At 41.6% G+C, this 27850-nt stretch overlaps 3 protein-coding genes across 4 annotated transcripts in view; 1 reads left to right on the top strand and 2 right to left on the bottom strand.

Annotated features, from left to right (window-relative positions):
• Nucleotides 1-27850, bottom strand: part of LOC309354855 (olfactory receptor 5AP2-like) — a gene marked incomplete at both ends in the record, with an annotated part of 215639 nt that overhangs the window by 109715 nt on the left and 78074 nt on the right. The gene's annotated exons all lie outside the window — the stretch shown is intronic.
• LOC309355514 (olfactory receptor 6C4-like) lies at nt 261-1673 on the top strand. Its single transcript, XM_081886452.1, has one exon. The coding sequence runs from the start codon at nt 267-269 to the stop codon at nt 1218-1220; it is 954 nt and encodes a 317-aa protein (XP_081742578.1). The 5' UTR covers nt 261-266; the 3' UTR covers nt 1221-1673.
• Nucleotides 6873-26687, bottom strand: LOC309355447 (albumin-like). Of its 2 annotated transcripts, none has more exons than XM_081886324.1 (15): nt 26530-26687; nt 25298-25355; nt 23267-23402; nt 21983-22194; nt 21090-21222; nt 19690-19787; nt 16571-16700; nt 15233-15444; nt 14127-14259; nt 13566-13663; nt 12699-12837; nt 10632-10855; nt 10349-10481; nt 8962-9018; nt 6873-7044 (listed from the first exon to the last, which is right to left on the bottom strand). In XM_081886324.1, the coding sequence occupies exons 1-14, from the start codon at nt 26612-26614 to the stop codon at nt 8971-8973; spliced, it is 1839 nt and encodes a 612-aa protein (XP_081742450.1). In that variant the 5' UTR covers nt 26615-26687; the 3' UTR covers nt 6873-7044; nt 8962-8970. The 2 variants fall into 2 exon arrangements, with proteins under 2 accessions (XP_081742450.1, XP_081742451.1); XM_081886325.1 differs by having other exon boundaries at nt 6873-7040.

Below are 27850 nucleotides of genomic sequence, written 5' to 3'. Positions count from 1 at the left end.
GCATCATAATTCACCATACTGTGACAGGGCTGAAATATCTAAATAGATCATATTCAACATGCCTCTTTAATGAACTGAAAACTCTGGCCTGACCTTCTTCCTCCCCCACCCCACATTAATTTACAGAACTGGAATGAGAAACTGGGCATCCATAGAGAAAACTATATGATCTATCCTAGAACCATATGCTCTATTCACCAGAATTGCAATGTAAACATCATTGCATGCCTTTTATTTTATTTGCCTCTAGAAAAAAAAAGCAAACCATGGTAGAATCAGAGGGGGTGAATCGAACTATGACAACTGAATTCATCCTCCTTGGATTTGGGGATCTCCAGCATCTGCAAATTCTTCTTTTCTTTCTCTTTCTAATCATCTACACTTTGACTATGACTGGGAACATCCTTATCATTGTCCTAATTGTGACCGATCAGCGCCTTCATACTCCCATGTACTTCTTTCTGGGGAATTTGTCTTCTTTGGAGGCCTGCTATACCTCAACAATCCTGCCCAGAATGTTGAATAGTTTATTGACTGGGAAAAGGATAGTCCCTGTCCATGGCTGCATCATGCAGTTGTGGCTTGCAGCATCCTTAGCAGCATCCGAATGCTACCTTCTTTCGGCGATGTCTTACGATCGCTATGCTGCAATATGTAAACCCCTGCATTACACAAGAATAATGAACAACAAGGTTTGCCTTCAACTGGTAGCTGCATCTTGGCTGTTTGGTTTCATAGAAAACACTATATTGATCGTTTTTGTATCTGAGCTAACATTCTGTGGCCGCAGTGAAATAGAACATTTCTTTTGTGATTTCCTCCCTATCATTCAACTGTCCTGCACTGACACCTACAAGGTTCAACTTGCATTGACCATCATGGCATCCTTCTGCACACTTCCATCATTTATCTTAACCATTACATCATATGTTTACATCATTAATGCCGTTTTGAGAATTCCCTCAGCAACTGGTAGGCAGAAGGCTTTTTCCACCTGCTCTTCTCATTTGGTTGTTGTGTCCATTTTCTATGGAACAATCATTATTGTCTATGTGCTACCCAAAACAAAAATACTAAAGGAGCTGAATAAGTTTTTTTCTGTATTCTACACTGTCCTGACGCCTCTGGTCAATCCCCTTATATACAGTCTGAGGAACAAAGAAGTGAAGGAAGCTTGGAAGAGGATTGTCAGCAAATGTAAAAGTAATGCAGTGATGTGAGGGTGCTGAACTCTTATGACTGAAGCCCCTTTGTTGAGATTTGCACATCATTTGACTTTCAAGGACTAGTAAGCAGTGCAAACAAGTACTGAGTATATCTTTATTTCAGGAGTACATGGAATGAAGCAGGGCCTTTTTGTTATTTCCATGCAACAATGGCAATACCAACTCTCCTTTATTGACATACAGTGGTACCTTGGGTTACAAACGCTTCAGGTATCAGGTTACAGACTCTGCTAACCCAGAAATAGTACCTCGGGTTAAGAACTTTGCTTCAGGATGAGAACAGAAATTGTGCAGTGGCGGTGCGGCAGCAGCAGGAGGCCCCATTAGTTAAAGTGGTACCTCAGGTTAAGAACAGTTTCAGGTTAAGAACGGACCTCCAGAATTAATTAAGTTCTTAACCCAAGGTACATCTGTATTTCCTGGATTCTACATTCTAACTGTACCCAAACTCATTATTTGTGGCAATTTACACTATTGAATTTGCTGGATCACAGCTGCTTAAAGAGATATTTTAGTGCCTTCAATGTATGCTGTGGATTTGGTCTGAGGACACTGACAGACAAAATATATTTGTGGTGAATATTATTCTGTGACATCTTCTGCCTGCAGATGAACCAAATTTATTAATTCACATTTTCATGACTGAGCCATGTTGAAGAATGAAATGAATCACCCAGTTTTGTCTAAAGTTTAGAATAGCTGTGTTTTCTTCATTAGAGAAAAAAATAACTTTGGATAATGAAAAGTTAGTTTTATTTACTGGTAAATGGGTAATGTGTTATGGTTTTGGAAATGGTATGGTGTCCTTCTCCCCACCCTCAAGTCAGATTACCAGTTCAGTGGTGAGCACTGGAAGAGGAATGGGGAGGGGGCGGGGGGAGCACACCGCCCCCTGCACCATCGGGGAGGGGGGTACCATCACGCCACACGCCCGCCTGCTCTCCGCCCCCAGTGCCAGAGTATGCAGCTTCACCACTGGTTGTGAGGTTTTACTCCTACTTTGTGTAGGCTTATAAATGTCACCATTAGAATCACTCTAAGCAAGAAAGCATGCATGCAAACAAGGAAAATATGGATGTGTGTAGCCATGTAAATGACAATCACAAACCACTGGGCAGTTCTAAACTAACCTTTTAAAGGCTCTGCAATGAACAAGGTGGCAGCTCCTCTCCTCTCCAGCATATACTCATGCTATTTGAAAGGTTATGGGTAGAATTCTGAAGAGATCAAAAGCCACCACATACTTTCTTTTGAAGTAATAGGAGGGATAGGGAACCTTTGGCTCTCCAGATGTTGGTGATGTACAACTGACATAGCTCCTAAGCACCTGCCGTGGTAGCTGGAGCTGATGGGAGCTGGAGTCAAACAACATATGTAGATCCACAGGCTATCTATTCCTGCACTCTGTTCAAAGACATGTTAAGCTTCCATTCCCCCAAGGAGCTTTCTGCAAGGGCAATATGAAGCAGAATAGCCTCTTTTCTGTCTCGGATGTAATTCTACCTATCATGGCATGTATTGTTGTGAAAAGTTCTCTGAGCTCTGTGCTTGTGGAAGCCAATGTGATAGAGCTGTCTAGTCCCCTTAATGTTCCCAGCAGGACATTTCTGTGTACCTGCTTAGCCAGTATCTCCAGGCTCTATGTATGTGTGTGCATGCACAACTCTCTGTCTCTCTCTGCCTCTCTCTGTGTGGTTACCTCTGCAAAGGCTGCAAAACTTCACAGCCCTGCAGAGCAATACACACACATGAGCCCTAACTGTTTCCCTGTGAAAAAATTCACCGTATGTCACTGCTGCTAGAGAAAAATTCTACTTATAAAATAGGCACATAAAACAATTTCTTCAAGTATATCAGATAAAATTGCAGAACTGCCTCCAAGTACAGCAAACATGTTGCCAGAGGAGATAACATCTTCTGTTGTGACATAGCTAATAAAGTCCAGGCACAAGCAGGCTGCCTTTCTGTCTGGCATAAAACCATTCCCAGCATTCTTGGAAGCATAAACAACTTTTCAAAAGGAGACAGGATACCCAATAAAAGTGAAGTTGTAGGGGAAGCACAAATAACAATCTCTTTTCTGTCAAGGAAAAAAAAGAGAGAGGCTCGATTCATCCTGTCCTGGATCCAAGAAGCGTGAAAGTGAAAGTGATTGTGAAGTCATTCTTGACTTGATTCTCCTGCTCTAACATAAGTGAATGTAGCTTTGCCCATTTTTGACATTTCTGTACGTAGGATGAGTGCACAGAGTAGCCCATTTCCAGGTCAGAATTCACTCTGGAGGATTTTCTGATTTCTGTGGACTTCACCAGACACCCCCCTTTTTAAAGTTTTGTGCCGACATACTGAGTAACAATGGCAATGTTCTTCTTAACTCTATGAAACCATCCCAAGCTATTTTATATCAAGCCACTGAAACCTGCAGCCATTGATAGTAGGATATTTTGTATTCAGATGTACATAACACATAATAGCAAGTCACCCCCAATGGCAAAACAAGGAGAACAGCCCTAGCAACTGCTGATCAAGTACCAGAAAATACAAGAGATGCTGTCACTGATGCTCAGTAAGCAGCCAGTTAAGAATGCACCTGACAAACCTTCATTGCCAGGACTGCTACCTGGGGTAGCACAAACACCTGAGAAGAAGAAATACATGATTTATTAAATTAATAATGTAAGCATATCACATTAAGAAAGAAACAAAGTAATCAAATGGTAATAAGGTATCACATTGCATACAAGTATAAGACCTGTCATTCAAGAAATGAAATATATGTTTCATTTTCATAACATAAAAACAATAATACCTCGGGTTACAGACACTTCAAGTTACAGACGCTTCAGGTTACAGACTCCGCTAACCCAGAAATAGTACCTTGGGTTAAGAACTTTGCTTCAGGATGAGAACAGAAATTGTGCGGCGGTGGCGCGGTGGCAGTGGGAGGCCCCATTAGCTAAAGTGGTACCTCAGGTTAAGAACAGATTCAGGTTAAGAACAGACCTCCAGAACGAATTAAGTTCTCAAACCGAGGTACCACTGTATTTAGATGGATAGAAAGAGTCATAATTAAAAGCACACTAAGTGCACAGTTTCTGTCAAAGACATGCCCTCTCAACTAAATCTATTGTGTAATATCCAATGAATTCAGGTTTTTTTTTAAACGGAGCATTCCCCGCAACACACCGGAACACATTCACCTGGTTGGCTAGAGAGCATCAGAAACAATTTGAAAGACAATGACAAATGTTGAAGGTGCAAATGCAGACAATTTCAATGAGAAAGAAAAGAGGAAGGCATCTAAAGAAAGTTGTGTGGCTGCATGAGGAGCATACAGTTTAACTGAGACTTAATAAGGTCATGTATAAGAAATGGAAGAAAGAGGAAATCACAAAGGAAGGGTATATATATATACAAGTAGCCAACGTCTGCAGGGAAGTCTAGTGGGCCAAAGTTCTAAATGAGCTCAGGCTTGCAACAGAGTTTAAAATAAAAGTTTATTTGGCTATGTTCAAAGCAAAAGGAAGAACAAACAAATGGCAGATCCTCTGCAAGGTGAAGACAGAGAAATGCTATTGGGTGGTAGAGAGAAAGTGAAACTGCTCAACACCTACTTTCCCTCTGTCTTCACCCAAAAGAAAAGTGCCCAACTTGGTGATATCAGAATAAATTATGCAAGGAGGGAGCTGTAGCCCACGATATAAACCCCAGTTGTGCAACATCTTGGGGAAGGCCCCAAGAAGCCAGACCGTGCACTGCAGCTGGTAGCATATATGTGTTTGCATTGCTCTGCTCACTGTTGCTGTACTGTGTCATCTGTTTAAATGAGCAGCAAGCAGGTGTCAGGTGCAACAATGAGCACATGGTATCCTGTGCTACTTTTTGTGTGCTGTGTGACCTTTTGTGCACCCCTCAATATAGCCTGAAACCTTCATATGAGGTGAAGGATGCTATCGCTTTGCCCGTGCTAAAGTAAGATTCAACTACCACTCCATCCTGCTTATCTATATAGAGGTGCAGGCATCTTGTCATTCACACAGGCAGCAAAATGTCTACATATTGGTTTGCGCTCTCTCTCTCTCTCTCTTTCTGAAGGCTTGCCTGCCAAAGTAAATTGGCAGGACACATAACATTGGTAAGTTAGTCCAATCAATAATGTAATAAGTGATTTCTTCATCAGCCTATAACTTTTATACCACCTCCCTCCCCCTTCCATTAATGTTTCATCCAAAGCTGAATTGAAATGATGGCAATGGATCACTAGTTAGAGTCCAAGTTCAAAGAAGAGTTCTGTGTTCTTGGCATCCAAGGCTGCTGAAGAGTAAATATTTGATGTTTAACAACATACTCTGGAAACTTGTACTGGGATGAGATAACAAAACAGGATTGTGATAGGGATCTCCCCTCTAACCTATACACATCAGAAAAAAATCCCCAAACTGAAACAACTGTGGTGTTCAGGTCATTATTCTGATTGTGCAATGTAGAGAACCAGGAATGAATGTAGGGGTGCAAATGCAAGCCCATCGCTCAATGACCCTGATCTTCCATAGTGTGTGGTCAATAATAATAATGTGTGTTTGCATTTTTAAAAATTCTAATTTTGAAACAAGGCATTTCAGTGCAGTAGTTTACTCAAACCATAAATGCCACTATTTCTACTTGCTCCAAATTAGAATCCAAAGCAAAACCATCTTTTCTTATCAGCTGAAAGAATAATTCACTTGGAGTACGTAGTGGGACTTTGCCATGCATTGTGGACATCGTAGCTCTATATTTTTGCTTTGTGAGGAAATATAACAGTAAAGGAATTACCATATCCATATAGGAGGCAGGATCTGGAAGGGGTGTAAAGGTCAGAAGAAAGCAATGCAGCCTGCTGAGGTACACAAAGCCAGGGATGAGGAATCTGTTGTTCTCCAGATGCTGATGGACAGGGCCTTAGCAAAGGGAAAGGTGAGGTGGGCTCCCTACAGGGGCACATGCAATGGGGGTGGGAGTGGGGCTAAATATATGTCCATAAATATAAATATTGATTATTGCCTCATAAGAAATGGTTTTAAATAGAAGGTGAATTGAATGGGTGGAGGAGGGTGGGTTGGAGGAGAGGTGAAAAGAAGAGCTAATTTGTCCGTGGCTGGGGGGCGCAATCTGGATGGTTCTGCCAAGGGCGCAAGATCACCTAGCTACTGATGGACTACAACTCCTTTCATCCTTGGACATTTGCTATGCTAGCTTGGGGATGATGGGAGTTGGAATCCAAAAATGTAGAGAGAGCAACAATTCCCAATCCCTGCACAATGCTCAGCTCTAAGGGGAGGGAACATAGCAGCTTCTTCGTGCTTCCAACAGTTGCAGATTTATCTGGCTCAGAGTTTCTGACTCATTCTGACCCCTTTGCCCTGCTCTGCACACACCATGATCAAAGCCCAGATGTGGGAGAGCAGGCACTCTAGGGATGAATAGTCAAATAGAGAGAGCAAGTCCATGGGAAACAGAAGTTTCTGCTTGTCTGCTTGGTACCAATAGTTACAGAGTGCTCCCAAACTTCCAACACACCTCCTCCTTTCACATGCATGCGCGCACACACAAGCCCATATGTTATATTTTTAATTAACTGAATCACTGTACTGCAACAGGGGAAGATTTTATTTAAACACTTTATTAACTCTCAACAGTAAAACTATAGTGAGAGATGAAGATTATGGAAGAATCAAATCCTTGTTTTCTGTGAATCAGAAAGGTGGTGTGTCACAAGTGAAGAAGCAACCAAGGATGCGTGAGCTTATTTGGGCTTTATTTTCAGTGTTCTTCCTTTCTTGAGAGAGAAGAAAACAACAGCAAATAATTATTTGCAGCAGAACAAGCAGAACATTTTAGAGAAAATGAGATACCTCTCATTTCAGATCTAGTGGTCAGTTCACACGGTCTCATTATTTTGAAACAACAATAATTTTGATTTAAAGGCACCCAGCACACACACACTTGGTGTACTTTCTTGTAAGTTGGCAGACTAAACTCACCCTGGACGGACAACTACACCGGCAAATTCTATCCATTTATGTCAAAAGAAAAAGAAGTGATAACTGGGTTTTGTTTGTTTTTGTTTGTTTTGTTTTTTTACTAATAATGAAGGGGAGAATTTGACATGCCCTTCTGGGGAAAAACCCTGCTTCTATTATTCTGAAATTTTCCAGGATTCATGCCTTAAGAATGAAAGGTATTCCAAGGGCAGGGAGAGGATATAAAGCATAAAAAAGAGCAATAAATTAGGAATAAGTATAGTTGGACAGGCAAACTGAACTAAGCAACCTACAAAGCGATTCAGTAGCAAGTAGTATGCTTTAAAAGCCCAAAATTGAAATTTTTCAGCCCTACTGACAACCAGGTAGAAAATTTGAGAGGGAGGTAAGACCAGAATGTACAACTTGAAAATGTAAAGTGTGAACTATGTTTCTGTTTGTTTCTGTGTATTATACTTGGATTACCTCTGAGTGTATGTTTGTTGGCAAATGTGGGTTTGCCACTGCATAATCAGAGGCCCTTTAAGTATTTGGTTTGGAGAAGCCTCCCTAGGCTGTAGACATAAAAAAGGGGGGTTGAGTTCCAATTGGTTCTTATTATGTGTGCAGTTGTACATTGGTTCTTGAACGGAATCTGCTCCGGAAGTCTGTTTGACTTCTGAAAACCAAGACATGGCTTCCGATTGGCTGCAGGAGATTCCTGCGCTCAATCAGAAGCTGCGGAAGCCGCGTCAGATGTTTGGCTTTCAAAAAAAGGTCACAAACCGGAACTCTCACTTCCGGGTTTGTGGCGTTTGGGAGCCAAAACATTCGAGTCACAAGGCATTCAAAAACCAAGGTATGACTGTATATACATCCTCTTTTTGTTACCTCTCATTAGAGGCACTATTTTCTCAAGAGCCCGCCCCCCCTTGATTGAGGGGACTTAGGAGCACATGATGTCACATGTGCAACATTGTGCAACGTCCTGACATTGTGTTTGCAACATCGCGAGGAGCCAGGGGGCAGAGCCGAAAGCCCTCTGAACATTGAGGGGGCCTGGACCCCTCAAAAAAAGAAAACATGGGGGCGGGGCTGAAGCTGCCTTGGCCTCTAGGAGCTGGCACATATACCTCAACTGGAAGCAAGCTTCTGAAATAATTCAAAACTCTGAAAGTTTTATTTGTTGGAGACAAATATGTGATAGATGCAATAGAACCTCCAGGGCATGATCCCCTTTGAGATATCTGAGATAATAAAATGAGTCCCCAGAATCTGAGTCTCTCTGTATCATAGAATAATAGAATCATAGAATAATAGAATCATAGAATCATAGAGTTGGAAGAGACCACAAGGGCCATCAAGTCCAACCCCCTGCCAAGCAGGAAACACCATCAGAGCACTCCTGACATCCTAGACATATGGATATATGGACATATTGCTGACATATGGAGCACTCCTATCCTAGAGTAGGAAGTGTTAATCATGAAGACATGCATTCTGAGTGGTTCAAATATCCATTCTTTTGTCATAATGTCATTTCTGGCTGTAAATAGATACTCCAGACCTTGGGTAGTGGTATAACATAAATAAGAACAGAGGTTAAGCAAGGCCCTTCATACGTAATACTTTCACTGCTGGTAGTGGCAGATAACATTCATCCCGCATTGTCAATGTTGAATCAGTTAAACCTTTTCCATTCCAAATCAAGCCATGCTTGCACATCAGCTCACCTGAGAAGGCTACTGCTCTCCAAAAACAGCTCTACTGCGCTCAACCACTTTTGGACCCTGGAAGAAATGACAAACACCCTTTGACATTCCTAGAGAAAGTGCTCCAAGTTGACCATAGACCTCTGCATTGAACAATTGTGTCAGTTTAATTCTATTGTGAATGATACAGGGGATCGTTCTGGCACCTTGAAGAAACTTAAAACCTCCACCCACAGCCTCCCACTAATTTTATAGCAAAAATGGTGATTGCAATTATATATTTCTAGAGCAGTGCATTCAAATACAACCATGTTTTCTTCCTAAGCCCCTGTTGCTCCCACCTCATCCTCCAAACTTGGCCTTGCATTGCTAAACACACCACCCAATCCTAACCACATTCCTATGTAGGTGGGCATACTTTTTACATGCGATACCAGTTTCTCTTTCTCTTCAAGAGAGAAATTCTGACTTGGTTCTGCCATGGGGGATAAAAGAGGGCAGGAACTGCTGTTTGAATAGTGCTGTGAAACCTTAGGAGAGTCGTGTGGGGGTAGGGGTGGGGTTGGAATGCTGGAGACAAGCAAACTCCAGGCAACAAAATATATTGGACTGGAACTGGTGAAATCTCCTTTTCCATCACATTCTCTAGAAAGCTTGATCAGGATACATTTTTTCTTATGACAGTATTTACTGTAGTGAGCAACTACTGCCTGGTTGCAAATACTCCCTTTGGCGGCAAGGTACTCAAGAGGGTAATGAAAAAGCAGCTGCAGGCATTCCCAGAGGAAATCTAGACCCATTTCAATTTGGGTTCAGACCCAGGTTTGAAACTGAATCTGCCTCAGTTGCCCTGACAAATGACCTATATTGGTAGAGGAACCAGAAGAGCATGACACCATTGCTTTTACTAGACTTTTTCATAGGCTTTTGTTACCCCTAACAATAGTATCCTCCTGTGGACCAGAGGTGTTGGGTTGCCCCCAAGACTGGGGTGGGGGATGGGTGGGCATCATATGTTGCATGTGTGTGACGTCACTCACATGGCATGCAGTGTCACACATGTCTCTGGATGCTGTGCAGGCCAGTGCAGCCTTCTGCTAGGCCACACCAGTTCCTGCAGCATACTCTTCCTCCACCTATGGCCTCATTTTATTTTTTTAAAGCTACAAATAGCAATTGCAATGCTATATTTCCAGAGCCCCACTTTCAAAATATGGAGCTTTTCTTCCTCATTTCTTTTGTCCCCACCACAACCCACAACCCTGAGAGCTACTTTCTACTCTTGTCATTAAGGGGGAGTCCAGGCCTAGGTACTCATATCCCAATCAAGCACTTGGCCTCAGCCTTGTCAGGCTGTCAGTGAAGAAGAAGAAACTGTCCCGGACATTTGTCTCTCTAAGAAGTTTACCTCTGTTGTAAAGCATTCCTCATGATTTTCAGCTTCGCAGCATTGGGTCACCATGGCAGTGAAATATCCTGTCACTTCTGCTATTTGCTCAGTGGTGCTATTGGGTTGGTGTTTTATTAAGTGGACAAGCTGCCTGCAATGAGAACAGTGAGTGATAGGTTGGAAGCATATGTGTAGAGACTGAATAAAGGACAGGTCTTTGTGGTTAGGAACAGAGGTGAGGAAGGCTAAAGGTATTAGATTGCTTTGAAGTAGCCAACTAATTATTGGGGTGATTTCTTACTTTTGCTTCCTTAGTAGCAATTCATCTGGGGTAGCCGAGCATAGATCTTGGTGGGAGGTGAATAGTTCGGAAGAGAATGGTACAGGGACATAATCTGGATCTACTCCTAAATTGCTAAAGCAGTCCCGGCGGAACTCATAGGAATCTTCACAGCAGTTGTGCATTTGTTTGTTTAGTGGTTTAACTTCATGTCGCTGACATACTTCTCCTAGTAAAAGATCTGTCTAGAGAAAGAGAGATAATATTGACCTTTGATGAACAGAAGAGTGATCAAAGCAACTTGCTTGCCACATAAATTAACCACTATTTCAATACAATGAATGCAAGTGATGTAACTTTTGAAGACACGGTACTTATGAGATGCTAAAAGGTTGAACAATCCCATATTGCCACATGCATTGAATTTATTTCAATTTTATAAAATTACAATACCAAGTGAATATAAATAATAGGAAGATAGACAATAATATCCATGATCAAGATTATCAATGAAATTGGGGAAGGCGGGGGGGGGAGTCTAATGGAGCTGCACTGGCAACTACAGAACAAATTCAATAATGAACAGACTTCACCACACAACACACACCTGAAGTTCTATATTTTCAACCATTCCAGGTATGCGTGTCAGCCTGTTCTGGATAAGGTAGCACACTTACTGAAGGATCAGATACACAATGGTAAGCTAGTTGAGAGGCTGTTGAGGTCTTGAATGCTTTTTCACAGTTTTGGCTAGCACACAGCGGTGAACTACCAAGCTACCAAACTTTCTTCAGTAACTCAACATCCCCCGTTGTCAGAGGTTGGACTGAGGAGGAATGGTTGGAGCCGCTGCTCCCTTCTCCTGAACCTTTTCAAGGGCAGGAGGACAGTATTGATTTGGAACAGTGGTTTGCAGAGGGGCATAGTCCAGAGGGGAAAAGCTGGGAAATATTGGGTGAGGAACAGCTAGAAGAGGAAACACCAGGGGAGAGACAGCTGGCAGATTCAGTGTCCTTGGACAGCATTCTTAACCCCCCTCCTTCAACTAAGACTAGACAGGCTTTGAGAGTGATAGAACAGAGAGCTCAGTGGCAACAAGCTCAGATTACCTGACACAGGAGTGACATAGATTAATGGGGATGGAGGGGGTGAACCTTTACTGGGACCAATGCCATTTCTAGAGAGATATGCCTTTCTTTGTCTCTTGCTGTGATTATTAAAGAAATTAACTGGTAGGAACGTTCTTTTCACCTGATCTGCTTATTTACTGCCACCGGGGGGAGGGATCTGATTCCCTGAAGCCTAACACCCATCCAGTTTTCTGTCTGCTGCAATATGGCCCTTAGAAAATAAACTGTGGGGAGCACCAATGGATATAAAGTGATTCTCACCTTCACTGTGGCACTCGGATGGGCAGAAAGGTTTCAAGCTCTTCAAAAAGCACATTGCCACAATGGGAATGGAATCTATCACCTCCTACTCCTATTAAACATTTGATATGAATGCAAGGGCTGATTTCTACTTTCATCCATTCTCAGATGTGCAGGGAATATATTTTGCCCTCAACTGATCTTTACTGATCAGCAGATGAGCGCTGTGTGCCGTGTGTGTGTGTGTGTGTGTACTCTTTGTCCTGTATGTTTGTGTGGAAGAGGTGTGTGTGCAGGATGGCCACACCTACTGCAGGCATGCAGACCCTGGAGGATTCCCAAGGGTGGGTGTGGTTCTCCAGCCAAGAAACATTCAACATATATGTAAGTGGGTCAGCTGTAGACATACCGGGAGAAGTCATATCTAAGCCATTGTCAAACATCCCTGTCCTTTAGGTCACATTACATTATGGGAAATAAGTTTTAGAACATGTTCAGAACTGTCAAATTCCATGTAAAATAAAAAATCAATTTGAAATGAATTCCTCCCCCATTCCTAATTATTCCACTATTAGTTATTGCATATTTGTTTGCTTGTTTTTATCTGAGCCTAATTCAAAGATATTACATTTAAAATAGTCTTTAATAAACCCTGCTGAACAAGAAAGAAATGTGGATGGAGGAAAGAGGAGAATAATATGGAGAATAAAATACTCACATTCTCATCAGCACACACCACTATGTGCGCGTCATCCTCCTTACAGCATTTGGCAACAACACCTGCGAATTTCATTGTGTACTGGTACAATTCTTCAAATGCCATCTCAGGAGCTCTCTTCGTATAATGGACAAGGACTCTGCAAAGAACCATAAGTGAGAAGATTTTAGTCAATGAGAATTTGGGATGCAACCCTTGTTGGGAGGAGGGGTTGCAGTAATGCTCAAGGACTCAGAAAACTGCATTGTCTTCTACAAGTTGACAGGTTACTAGAATAAGTGAAGTCACTTTTAGGGCTGCACAGCTGGGAACACTGGAGCTTCAATTTAAGAGTTCTCCCCATCTCAACAAAGTCTTGTGTTCCTATGTAAACAAACAAATTAATCACTATCCTGGATTTGATACACAGCTGCTGGAAGTTCATATAACTTAGCTGATGTTGCATGTGCAGACAAAACACAGTTAACCGCTGTCCCCCCCTTTCCTTCAAAATGGGGGTAGGGGGCAGCCATTGTTGTTTCTTTGTGCCAGCAGACTTTGTTTCAGACTCATTTCAGTTTCTGCATAGCATAGATTCTTCTAATTAGGTCTGCTTAAACTCCACACCATCCTCATGTCAAGATGCACCAGCTATAGACTTTGTGCCTCATACATCATGCCCATATTCTCCTTCCCACCCCACATCTTTTGGGTTAACATCCATCCACATGAATTGTTCTTGAGAACTCTAAAGCTATTCTTTATTGGCTCTAATAAAAGTATTCATCCTCTGCATTCTGTCTCTACAAAAAGGTTATCTAAAACTAAATTAGCCCAACTAAATTGACCCCTATTCACAAGCTATAATCTGAAAAGGATAGAGCATACTCATTTTGGAAGCCGTGGTCTCCTGCTTTCTCATACAGATTGCAGCGCATCTTAAGTGTTTCCAGGGTATTGTCAGCATGTTGTCTTAGCTCTCCTTCCTGAAGGAAAATAGAACTGCTATTAAATGTTTGTACGGTGATTCTCAACTTACACTGGGGTTAGGTTCTGGGGAAAGTGTCTAAAATCAAAATCTCATACAGTCAAAACACACTGAGTTCAATGGCAGGTGTGATTGTCAAAGTTCCCCCCCCCCAGATGCCTGTCCTCTTTCCACCCCCGTGTTTGTGTGTGTATATGTGTGTGTGTAATTTGCCAAGCATGTGCACACAAGTTAAATGTGTGTATATTATGAGTTATTTAAGGTGACCACTTTTAATAGGGAATGGTAGCTTCAGCTGCATAAAAGCTTCAGTTCCAAAACAATAATAACAATAATAACAACCCTCCATGTGTCAGTTCCAGTGAACAGAACTTGGATCTGTTTGTTCACTGGAATTAACACATGGATTTATTTATTTTCAAATGAAGCTATTAATTACATGGAGATGAAACATAACTCACCCCTTGATGAAAGCATTCTTCAGGATGCTCAGTTTCACAGCACTTTTCCAACAAACCCTCATATTTACTGCCAACTTGCAACAGCAGCTGCTTAGAAAACTCAGGGTTTCTCCTTCCATTCTCATAAACAAACCTGGAACACAGGGAAGAACGCATGGTGATTATGATGTTGTGTTATCGTAGAAAGTGTTGAAAGTACTTCGAATACGTCAACTTAGCAATTCATTAGGCAAACGCTGTAAGTTGGGTATTTAAATTTTATTGCTGCTGTTTGTTTTTTTATCAATATAACTTCAATATTGCAGCTGCAGGAGAGTTGCAAACTAAAACCAGGCTCAAGGGCTGCAAATTAAAATCAGGACTAGACTTTGAGCATCCATCTCCACAAAAGTTAGGAATTTTTGCAAAGTGATAAGGTAGCATGGTTTTTAGGTACACTGTATTAGGGCGGGGGGGGGGGCTGTTTCTCATAGACCCATGGGGACACTGGTGCCATATCTAGAGGGCCCTGGGGGCCTGGGCACCCACTTTTTTTTTTGCTGTGGGTCCCCGGCCTCCACTTCCAACTGCCGCTGCCTACTGTCCACCACCATGCACTGTCTGCCGCTGCCACCCACTGCCTTACCTCTGGTGCTCCAGTGCTGTGGCAGCAACTGGGACAGGCCTCTGTTGGGATCCACAGCCCCCACACTGGGCAACCACAGTCTGTGGCCCAAGTTGGCACCATTGCATGGGGAAGCCATTATTTCCCCTGCAGAATTGCTCTGAAAATAATGCTACATGATCACATGGTGTCACTTCCAGGGACATTCTTCTTGGCCTATTTGGATAGAGCACAGCAGGAACTGTGCACCTAGCTGTTCAAGGTAGTTTATTTTTTATTTTTTAAAGAACTTTACCCTCCCCTCAGAGGGGGGAAAATCATGGGAAGCAATCAGATTGGTTTTTAATTGTAGGTTACAAAGTATCCATCACATGATAATGAAGTTACATTTCCTCTTTCCCCTTTGATACCACATGCGTTCTTCTTGCCCTCAGTATGCTTGGCAACCCATTATGCTTTATAGAGTTAGGATTGAGACCAATCTGAATTCTCTATACCATACTTTTCTAGAAGTGTAGCCTTGTTCTCCGTGAAGTTTTGGCACACTTCCTTAACCCCAAACTCCTTGAAAGTGGGAGGCAAATCAGCAGGTTTGTCATCATTTTCCGCATTTACGAGACATTCTTCTCGATCCAGCAGTTCCCTGTCACAGCAGTCCTTCACTTTAGTAGATATAGTGTCTTGATGGGTACAGATATACTCTATCAAATCTGCCTGTAAGAAAAGAGGCTCAGAAATAACTGCCGTATTTATCGGTCCATAAGACGCACCCGACCATAAGACGCACCTAGTTTTTAGAGGGGGAATGCAAGAAAAGAAATACTGTATTTTTAAAGGGAGCACTGAGCAGAGCCTGTATGCATCCCGGGTTCTGCTCAGCACTCCCTTTCATGAGCCGCGTGGAGCGTGTGTGTGGCGCTTGCAGGATTTTCCCCAGGAGGGAGAAGTCCCCAAGAACCGCACACACACTCCTCGCGGCTCGTGAAAGGGAGTGCGGCTCGTGAAAGGGAGGGGCTGCCCTCTGTCCCTTCCCCCACCTCCCACAAAAGCCCCCAAGAGCCACACTCCCTTTAAAGAGTGCACGGCTTTTGGGGGCTTTTCTACGAGGTCGGAGAAGGACAGCCAGTCAGTGAGGGGCTGCCCTTCTCCCTCCTCGGCGAAAAGCCCACAAGAGTCATGTGGAGCATGTGTGCGGCTCTTGGGGGCTTTTCCTGCCTGCCTCCCACCTGCATTCACTCCATGAGATGCACACACATTTCCTCTTACTTTTTAGGAGGGAAAAAGTGTGTCTTATGGAGCAAAAAATACGGTAGTTATTTTAAGGCAGGAGCTTTCAAGCTGACAGACAAAGAGCAGCTTGGTGTGCCTGATCACTGAAATGCTCGCATTAGCAAAATAGGCCAGAGTCCACAGCTTTATACACTCAAATGGAATCCGATTTGCCCCTGGTGCCATCTGACCCCAGCTGAGGTAGAAGAAGCAATAGTATTCTTTAACCAATTAGAGCACTGTTAAGTGAAGTGAAGCAAGGAGTAGGTCAGCAGCTTCATCTTCTGTCAAACAACCAGTGTAGTATAGAAGAAAGCAAGGGAGAGCCCCACCAGGATCCTGTTTGAGACTCATGGTGTTTTCACCAGAGGACACTTTTGTATTCTGTGAGGCCTCCGTTCTTCACAGCTCAAAGTCATTTAACTAAGGCTATGCAAAGCCCCCAATTTGCTCCCTGGCCAGAATTCTTCCCATAAGGCTTTTGGCCAATCTGGAGATTATGACCAGACAATGCCAACATCCATGTTATTCTTGGTTTGAAGTAAGTTACATCAAAATTAACAAAACTTACAACATTAAGGAAATACTCCAGAGTATCACCCTTGCAGAACACTTCATGGATGTGTACAATGTCACCAGCAAACTTGAGAATGATGGGAAAGTCTGCCTTTGGGAATTTCCGGCTCAGGTCAGCAACTTCCCTGGAAAGAAAGCAAACAAAATGTTGAGATTGTTTCAAGACAGATGCAAATATATATATATATATATATATATATATATATGCTTTCGTAGATTTTCACGGGTACAGGAATGCAGGTTTTGGTGTCCTCGGGTGTCTTCCCGTGTAAAAGTTGGGGTGTCTAGGCGACGTTTCGACGAGGTTTCACTCGTCATCTTCAGGCTGGTGCTTTCGGCTTCTTGTTACTGGAACAGAGCAGGATCTCAGTGTTTGAGTTCCTATAAATACTGTTGAGGGGGTGTGGTGTATAGCCTCCAATGTTCTGGGCAGAGAGGAAGTTCCCAGGCTAGTGTGCCTTTTCTTCTTTTGTTCCTTAATTACTTGAGGGATATCCTGAGTGATTTCTTGAGTGATATCCTGAGTACCACTTAGGTGGGTCATTAGGTGTGGATTAGTTGCTAAAGTCTTTGTGTCTTGACCTCTTGAACTTTGTGAAGAGTTTTTCTGAGAAGATGGCTGTACTGCACTTAGTTGTGCTCTGGCTTGGCTTCGTGTATAGGGGCGAGCTGTGGTTTTGTGGCTTGTGTCAGCCAGATCTGTGTAGGGATTGCAGGGGGGTGCAGCATCCGGAGGTGCCTCCATGGTTTGGCTACTGGATGGTGTCTGTAATTTATCTGTGGAGAGGGTCTGGGTTTGGGTCTGGTGTGGTTGATTGGTGATGGCGTTCTGTGTGCCTCTGGATCTGGTGTCAGTTTTTGTGGGGAGGGCTAATTTCCAGATGTCTGGCAAGCGGGATGTGTCGTCACGCTTGTTCATGTTGTGAGGGTGTTTCTCTATCTCGATGGCTTCCATGATTATTCTCTTGTGGTGATGTTCCATGTTAAAGAGCAATTTGGAATCTGCAAAATTAATTTCGTGTCCTGTTTCTTTCATGTGTTGGAAAAGAGAGGAAGTTTTTTCTTCTTTTTTGACGGCATTCTTGTGTTCTGCGATACGTGCATTTATTCGTCTGTTTGTTTGTCCAATGTACGTGGCTGGGCAGACTTTGCAGGGTATTTCATAGACCCCTTGGTTTTCCAACTGGATTTTATCCTTGGGGTTTCTGAGGATATTGGCTATTTTTTGGTTGGTGCAAAAGGCTGTTTTGATATTGTGTTTATGGAGGATTTTGCTAATTTTATCTGTAGTGCCCTTGATATAAGGAAGGAGGGCCATGCCATTGTTTTCTTCTGTGTCTTGGTTTTTGGGGGGTGTTTCTTTTTGGATTAGCTTCGTAACCCTGTTTTGCTGGTATCCATTGGCAATTAACACATTTGAGAGATTCTGTAACTCAGTTGTCAAGTGGTCTTTGTCAGCCAGGCGTTTGGTTCTGGAGATGAGAGTCTTGGCTACGGAGTTTATTTGTGCAGGGTGGTGGTGTGATTGTGCATGTAAGTAGCGGTTGGTGTGTGTTTTTTTCCGGTAGATAGTGTGTCCTAGGGAGCCATCCGGTTTTTTGTAGATTAGGACGTCAAGGAAGGGAAGTTGGTTGTTGGCTTCTATTTCCATAGTGAATTGTATTTTGGGGTGTAGGCTGTTGAGATGTGTGAGGAAGCTATCCAGTTTTTCCTTCCCGTGTGGCCAAATTACAAAGGTGTCGTCAACATATCTGAGCCAAAGTTTGGGTTTGTGTTCTGACTTGTCTAAAGCATTGGTTTCAAAGTGTTCCATGTACAGGTTTGCGATGACCGGTGAGAGGGGTGATCCCATAGGTGCTCCTTCTATCTGTTTGTATCTTTGTCCATTGTGGATGAAGTACGTGTTGGTTAGGCAGTGGTTGGTCAGGTCCAAGATGTATTCGGGGGGATTGTATTTGTTTTGAATGGCTGTCAAGGCTTCATTAATGGGCACTTGTGTGAAGAGAGATACAAATTCTAGATATATATATCTAGAATTTGTTCCCAGCAACACTGGCAGTTTATTCATATTGTGTCCTGTAGTCCACTATATACCTACAGTACTACACTTCTGAACAGTTGCATTCAAGGCTTCATGTTTCTTTCCTTCTATTTCTTACAAGCAGATAAAAGCAGCAGAAATTCGCACTGGCTGTTTAATTCAGTGCCCTGATAACCACAGCTTTTTTCTGGAAAGAAAGTTTTTATCACTTATTGGTTAATGTGAGTAGACAATGCCAGGGCCCAAGAACTTTACTCTTGGTCATTTTCAGTGTCATACATGACACATTACACTTTTTTTTTTTTTTTTTACCACTAGCAGAAAGCAGACCATACTATGGAATAGCTGCCTAATTCTCAATCCAGATCCTGGAATGCCATTGGGGATTGTTATCCTTTAATCAAAGTGTACACATGACCCTATTTATATCACTGGCTACATTTACGTTTGAATGGCTGAATCACAATCTAATAAACCAAATGTTGATGCAAATGTGATAAACAAATAAAGAGAAAACAAAACCTAAGAGGGTTTAAAACATGTGAATTGACTTTGCTGCCTGAAACATCAGAACTATAATTCTTCACATCCCCAGGCACCTTTCAGTAGCACCACAATCCAAATTCCTGTGGTGAATATTAAATATAGGGGTTTTGTTTTTTGTTTTGCTCTTTTCTGATCCAATATTTCTGTGGTTCTTTGTGGGGGAAGCAACATGCTTTCAGTGTGCCTTAAATGAATGGGGTGGATGTGACCAGATGCCTCTGCTCTCTTCTTATAGCACCTCATGGTTTTAATTGCAGTACTTGGCAATGTGTTTTTTGTGTGTTAAATAAAATGCATTTTGCTTTCCCCCAATGCTACAATTCTATGAGCATCTCACCACCCAGGTAGGCCTTCCAAGAAACTGCTGTGTAAAAGACATGCTGAGCAGGGAGATATATCTAAATCAGCCTCATTTGGGAAATTCTTTCTGATACCTGAAAAAGTTTAATTTGTGCTCAAAGGTTCCTGTAATTCTCAAGAATACTTGATCATCCATGTAGCTAAAAAGAGAAAGCACCCAGACTCACTGAAACCTCAGGGATCTTTTCCCAAACTCTTTCAGGATGGAACAGGTGTGTTTCTGCAATCCGATGGCATAATTCTTTTGCTCTCTCACAGCCGGCAACTGTCAGAGAAAACAACATATACAAAGCAATGAAAATTAATTCATTGCAAGGAGCAACTTGGAGAAAAAGCAAAACAAAGGGTTTCTGATAGTGGCCCAACCAAATCTACAGCTGGTTTACAGCTAATTGAACTGAATTCATTCTCCTTGATCTATATCTCCTGATGAATCCAAGCTTTCAGAATTCTGACTTCTGCTCTGATAAACATATCCAGTAAAGTCTCGGAAAGAATTGTGGGAGGAATTGCACTTCAGTGAGAAAGCACCTGCCTTATACTGTATTTCTAGGCTCATTGTTTGCCATTTCTAGATAAACAAAACAGAGGAAGGGAAAGACTCCTAATTGAAACCCGGAAAAGTAACTGTCAAAATAGGTAGTATTTGGTTTGATCAGGAGTGGGTAAATGTTTTTAGGCAAGGGCCACCTTCCCTTCTGGGCAACTATTGGGTCCCTGTATGCCAATTGTGGGTGGGTCTAGAGGCCAATGTGGGTGGAACAATGCATGTGAGTTTTTCCTGTGTACAGTAGGCTACTTTCTCTCTCTGTGTGTGCATGCGTGCGCCCGCCTGCGCGCACCCCCCCTTTGTATTCTCCATCTTGGCAAGCAAGAGGCATTATCGGAATTCAAGGACACATTTCAGCCAGTGTGAAACAGGGCCAGTAGGGTGGTGGTGGTTTGGGAGTGTTTGTACCATGGGGAGAATCCTGAGGGCAAGACGGAGAAGCTTGGAGGGTCACAGTCAGCTTCAGGGACTGAAGGTTCCCACCCTGAACCAGTGAGAAGATGTAAAACAGCTCCCTATCAATCTAGCAGAAATACCAGACCCACCAAGTGTCCCTATTTTCCAGGGACAGTCCTGGATTTACAGAAGCCATTCTGATTTCTGATCTGATCCCAGAATGTTCCACTCTTCCTTAAGACGTCCCTATTTTCATCGAAGAAATGTTGGAGGGTGTGATAGGACATCCCTATTTTCATCAGAGATGTTGGAGGGTATGGAGTTATACGAACCCTGAGCCAATGAGATACGTAACGCTACAACCTTTAGAAAACATCTGAAGGCTGCACTGTATAGTTTTATTATGTTTTTATATGTGTTGGAAGCCGCCCACAGTAACTGGGGCACCCCAGTCAGATAAGCAGGATATAAAAAATAAAAGTGTTATTATTATTATTATTTGTAGTAGTATTGAATAGGATGTCTCTATTTTCATTGGAGAAATGTTAGAGGGTATGAAATACATTATGTAAGTGTCTTTAAATAAAATATTGAGGTGTTATGTGGGCTAAAAGGAAATACCTTTTCTTTGAGGCAGGCATCCTTGTCAGTTTCCAGACAGCAAGTTTGCAGTACCTTTTCAAACTCTTTAACTGTCTTATAGAGTACGGCAACATTTGTAAAAGGATGTCTTCTGGAAAGCTCATAGTAGTAACTGGGTCAAAAAGGAAATTTTCATTAATCTGGACTGCAATTACTCTAAAAAAAGGAAAAAAAGTTGAGGTGCCAAGATCCTTTATAATTAAAGCTGTTAAGGAGAGGGAGGACAATTATTAAACCTATGTTACTGGAAAGAATGACAAGGCAAAAAGATTCCAGTTGCCACACAGGATACTCAGGCACTCAGTTAGGCCACTTAACCATTGGCCTCAAGGTAAGAAATTTGACAGCATACAGTATATATAGGTAACATTACATGTCATTTCCTCTAATTGCAAACCCAAACACTGTGTCCAGATAGCTATGGTCTCAAAATGGGGCCAGTGAGAAGGAAGAGAGAGGCACCAACATGATTGGTAGGACCCCATGGCTTACACAGGTCCAAAAAGAAGGAACTCCCTCCCCACCCTCCCCCTCCCCCAAAAAACCATGCAAGCAATGCCTTCCTACTCAAACACAGAAAACAGCCCAATGAGGACTGAGTATGCTCAGCAGTAACATAATGTTGGGTGTTGGAGGTGGGGGAAGAAATGAGTGGATCAACAAATCCTGGTAGAGGACATGGGGGGCTGGATTGAAGCCTGAAGTATTTTATTGCAGCTCCAACCTAATTTTTAACATCTTGCATGAAATAGGTGAGAGTATTTGCAAGCGTCTGATTTGTAGGAGAAAGTCATATGTTACACATTATTTTCATTCTTCCCCCAAAGGAGAACCAGTTCAGCAAAATGACTACATCAACTCAATTGACTTACTTGGCCAGAAATTCAGCTCTTGTGTCTTGGTATACTTTGCATACATTCTCTCCATCTGGCATTACAAAAGGAGGAATGAATCCAGAAGTTTCATTTTTATGAGTTAGAAAGCAGTCATTTCGTTCGGGATCAACTTTGCCACAACACTCAGTAAATCCATATTTCTCTGCAAGACCTTCTTCATGACAAATTTCATCCAGAAAAACAGTACGCTGAAGGAGAGATGCAAAATGTTTTCATTTATTAGACATACACTCGCCTGTTTACTTGTTGCAGTTATATCAAATATCACATGTTTTAGGGGACATCTGTATAGTTGTCTTAAATTGTAAGCCATTGTTAAGTGCATCTAGGCAGCTATTTATATGATCAAGTTTACATTTTATAAGAGATTTAAAGAAGGACAATTTCCAGATAGTTTTATGGAAAAGTCAAGTTTAGTTTATAAACCACCGTAGTACAACATTTCATGCATAGTACCTAATACAACTTGTTTCACATGTTTGTTCCCATATTACATTGAACCCGGGTACAAGTTCCTCTGCACATGTATAAGTGTGGGAAAGAGTGTGCAACTCAACTACTATGTTCATAGTTAGAAACGGCAGTCATTGAAAATTACATGTGATAAACTGTACTAGCTCAACTATTTCTCTACACAGATATGCATGTTACACATGTGTGAACAGCTCTGGGTAAAAGAGTGTACATTTGTTAATTTGTTCAGTTAGGGACCTGCATCCACACTGTGGTGTGTCCTGCAAATCAAGTTGTCATTAAAGCTGAGTCCTCTTTATCCCAGGCAGGAGAGAGAACCAATGGGGAATTAATTACTATTTCTCCACAGCTACATGTTATGGAAGGCACTGCCCTGCATCAAAAATTTTGTAATTGAGTGTGGCAGGTTGTCAGGAGAGAGCTTAGCTCAGCAGTGGGCCATATTACCATCAATGTGCACATTTGCTACCAATATGCCTTGCCAAGTGCACATTGTTAAGAACAAGCACCTTATGACAACCAGGCATACTACGCAGACTTTTGTCTGATCCAATATGCCTAGCTCTGTGCTTTTAAACCAGGTATGTCCCCTATTTATGACTGTTGAATGCATCTCTACATAAACTAGTTTCTTTATAAGTGGAATGTTTTCTGTCTAAAGTTCCCGGTTTGGTCATTTAATTTCAGAATCAATCAGAAGAGCATCCATGATGGTCCAGGGCTCCAGACTATGCAATTTACAGAGATTTCAAATCATAACCTTCAAATTTAGGTCCCAAGGCTTACCAAAGGCTTTTCACAATCTGGGGTTGCTTGATCATCACTAGAACATTTCTTGGCGAGCTGTACAAGATTGTCATTCAGTTTAGCCACCTCATCGTATGAAGCTCTCTGCAGATTCTGAGACGACAAGCCGATGATGCTGGGAAAACACATTATTTATTGATAGATAGATAGGAATATTTATTTACCGCTGTATCATAAAAATATATATCACAGCAGTTTACAATATAAAAATATAAAATCAGCCTCCAGTTCCGGTCTGCCTTAATGGAGGCAGCTCCCACGAAATTAGGAGATTGTTGGTGAAGGAAAAACAAGGATGATTGAGGATAATCTTCCCAGTTCCCCTCAGGGACAGGGGGGAATGGGCTTCACTCGCAGTTCATCTCAATACTTGGCTCTCACTCCGGCATGGAATGTGGGAGGCAGGGAGGTGCTGAGTGCAAAAGCACTTTGCCTGCTGATAACTATTCTACTCCACCATTAAGAAGCAGAGGCTTAATTTGAACTAAAGTACAGGAACGTGCTGGAAGAGATGAGATCATAAAATTTGGAACAGAACCAGCTGCAAAATCATTGAGGTTTGAACTTGAGAGAAGACTTCATTCAGTGCAAAAGACAGTGTGGGGGGAGGGGAGCCTACAATTTCTTGAAATAAAGTTGTTTCTCTACATTTATGATTCGGCAACCCTCTCTTGAATATTAGTTCAATTTATATATGTGCAAGTGAGGAGGGATGAAACTGGATTATAGATATGGACTATAACATTAAAGAGAACTGTGTGTGTGTAAAAAAAGGAAAAAGGGAGGGAAGCTCTATTTTGCAGAAGGGTTACGATGGAAACTTAGAGCTGAGTCTTCACCATCCTTTATTATCTATGGTGTGAACTGAACAATGCTAAAAGGACCTGGAATTTAATTTAATTGGAAGTATAAATGCTTATTTATCTTCAGTTGAACGAAAGGATGAAAGAAATCTGCGAGCTTGCCAAGGTTCATTACTGAGTCATCTGCAGTTTGACAAACTACTCTTCTTCCCAGGCTGAGAGGGTGAAAATGGTGAAAACAGGTTATTTATTGGGCCAGAGTGATTTTTGCAGCTGTTGTTAAAGTTGCAAAACAACAAAGCATAGGATGGAGCAATGGAGAAATTTCTGAAACAACAATGGGATATTAGCTCTGCCCAAGGCATGATGGAGAACAGCAATATCCAGGAAAAGATAGACATATCATTTTACAAGGTCAGGAAGAAACACCACGGTCAAAATAATTGCCACACACAGGAAGAACAAGAATATAATTTGAGTGCCTCACTTGTAGTTCATTTAATGTGTCAACACGAATAGAAGTTATTAATATTGCCGCTCTTGTATAAGGGATTATTATTTCAACCGGAATGTAATTGAAATTAATAAGATTTTGGAACACAGAAATAAAGAAATAATCAAACCATCAAATCTAGCATGTGGGGGGCCACCTAAATTATATAATTCAGTATTTGAATGATTGGTATTAGTAATTGTATAATAATTTGGTATTGTTATAATGAGGCAATGATTGGACTGTAATTGAAATATATATGTAAACACACACACACACACACACACACAAAACCAAACAATAAAGTAAAAAAAGATAAAAACAAGTTAAAAGCAAATGGGAATTAAAACAAACATGAACAGACCATTGTTGAGAATGTACTTTTAATCAGCGATGAACCGTATGCTAGTGCCATCTGGGTGGGCATGCAGGGGGTGGGGGTGGAGGGGAGGGGCATGGAGGGAGCCCGCTGTGACTGTGCCCAGGACCACAGCCCCTACAACCCCCCATGCTACGCCACAGTCTCCCTCAACAACACCCTCCTGATTTTACACAATTCCACATATACGTGTCGAGTCCGGGAATGTGACACCCATGTAAGTGGGGGGGATGCCTGTATTAATCCTTTAATAGCCTTTGTATTTATTACTCCTTTTTGTTTTTGCATGTGAAGACTGGAGGTCATATCAAGGAAAACCATCTGAAAAGACTTACATGCCTGGAAACTGACCCTCTGCTATTTTAATGAAATGTCTGAAGGTGTCATGGTGTCCTGTAAAGAATACAAAAATCAAATTTTCAATTGAGACATCTCACACCATTGGCAGTTTACCATAAAGTGGTACCTCAGTTTTCAAGCATCTCGGAAGCCAAACGATTCAGAAGCCGAATGCTGAAAACCCAGAAGTAATTGTTTCAGTTTCCAAACGTGCCTCGGAAGTCAAACGGCTTTTGAGGTGCGTTTCTCAATTTTTTCAATGGATTTTGCTGACTGCCCATTGATCCTTGGTTTTCAAACGTTTCGTAAGTCAAATGGTCTTCCGGAACAGATTACGTTTGAAAACCGAGGTTCCGCTGTATAAGGTCAATACCACACTATGGCGTGGAAGAGGGTGGTCAGAGGGAGAAGGTATTTTACATTTGTTTTGAATCCCCATAATAGTGAATGGAGAAAAATGTGCTTCAGTTTTCAGAAAGCAGATCAGATCTGAATCCAGAGGCAAATTTCAGAAGAAGGTGGATGACTTCCTGGAGTGAAATATCCATATACAAACTTAATCATGAGGCTGGTGCATATCCTTATTATATATACAGAAGTGTTTCTTACGTAACAGTCCTATACATATGGATATCAATTCATATGATAACAGCCAACATATCCACAAAAGATTGCAAATATTGCAACATGCCCCCAGAATGCTTCCTCTTTGCCGTGTCCAAAGTTACTAACTCTTAGTTTGGAGAGGAACTGACTGTGGAACTCTCTGCTACTTTACAGACAGGGAGCTAAAAAGGATTATAAAGGTACCAGGTGGAGACACCCTTAAAGGCCTTTTAGCCTTAATGACTTTATTATGTATTATTAAACACCATAATTATTGTGCACTTTATAAAGAAACAATGATACTTTTAAACTGATAAATGTTAAAATCAAAAGGATTTAATAATAATGATAATGATAATAATAATAATAATAATAATAATAATAATAACAACAACAACAATAATAATAAATGAGTTTTGCACAGGAAAACCTCACAATGGACTGAGCCCCTAGTCTTTGTTTAAAATAGTATAATGAAGCCAGCAATAATCTGACCATTCCAAATAGCTAGCTAACTAGCTAGAAAGATAGATAGATAGATATAGAACTATGCATATATTATACATAAGCACAAAATTAATAAGTTTAAAAAACAAACATATCACAAACCCCCACAACATACCTACATCCCGGTACCTTCTGGGCAGCTGTTTAGACTCAGCTGAGCTTATCAAAAAAAGACAAGAAATTAATGTGACCCACTTCATAGTTTCAAATTATTGAGGGGCTGGGATGTGGAAAGCAGCAAATGGGTAGATGAGCTTTTTATACTTTTGTGCATGCATGTTGGGTTACTGTCACATTCCCAATTAGAATCTCAGAAATATCCTGCTAATAATTATCAGACTCCCAGGAGGTAATGCAAACTTTGTTTGTTACCCGATAACTCTTAGGTCAACTTTCCCCGCCATCAATATTCTGTCCAAAGGTGAATTGAATTGATGTGAGTGGGCCTGGTCAATTTAAAGAGCTTAAGTTCAATGGTATCGTGTGTGACATTTGTTCTCAAGGCTTTTGAAGAGTAAATATTTGCCCTTTCAGAACAGGGGCTGAAAATCCAGACTGGAATCTTATTCATTAATCTATGAAAGTCAGAAAAGAAATGTCTAGTGGAGCTAAAGATTTTCAGACCAGCTGTCTTCTGATGACAGAAATCCTACTATTTTTATTTTGTTCCCATCCCACACTGATGTTTCACTGTGTTTTATATTATGTTGGAAGTCACCCAGAGTGGCTGGGGCAACCCAGTTAAATGGGCGGGGCAGAATTTCATTAGAACTTTCTTTTTCCTGGCTCTCACTTTCCATCAAATTATTATTGCAATGATGCATTGAAGTTACTTGATTACATTAGAGGGGAAATTGAAAGCGCTTTGGGCTAATCACGTAATGAAGAAACAGTGAACCCTGTATTGTTATTTTAGACAACATCTGAATGTGTCTCAACAGACACTGCTTTAGATTGATATGCTTTCTTTCTTCCTTGTTGAGGAGGCCCTTCCTGGCCATGGGCAGGAATTTACTACAGAAATTTCTTTTATATTCAGCTAAAGTCAGCAATGATTCCCTGCAGCACTGAGCAAATATAATATGATCCAACTTCCTGTTTACATAGAAATGAACAAATCCGCCAATTTCAGTTTCTCTCTCTGTCTTTCACCACTTGCAGATAGGTAGCCGTGTTGGTCTGCCATAGTCAAAACAAAATAAAAAAATTCCTTCCAGTAGCACCTTAAAGACCAACTAAGTTAGTTCTTGGTATGAGCTTTCGTGTGCATGCACACTTCTTCAGATACCTGGAAGGAATTTTTTAATTTTGTTTTCACCACTTGATTACATTCAGCTCCTAAGGTGTGAGAATCACATGTGGCACTCCTGCTAAATAGCTAGCTGGGCATCTGCTTCTTCACACCTCTGCTCCTAGGCACACCTCCAACTGCTGAG

This window comes from Podarcis melisellensis, assembly GCF_964234715.1.
Source record: "Podarcis melisellensis genome assembly, chromosome: 13".
Classification (NCBI taxonomy): domain Eukaryota; kingdom Metazoa; phylum Chordata; class Lepidosauria; order Squamata; family Lacertidae; genus Podarcis; species Podarcis melisellensis.
Note: the sequence above shows the minus strand (reverse complement) of the source record. Positions and strands in the feature narration are given on the sequence as shown.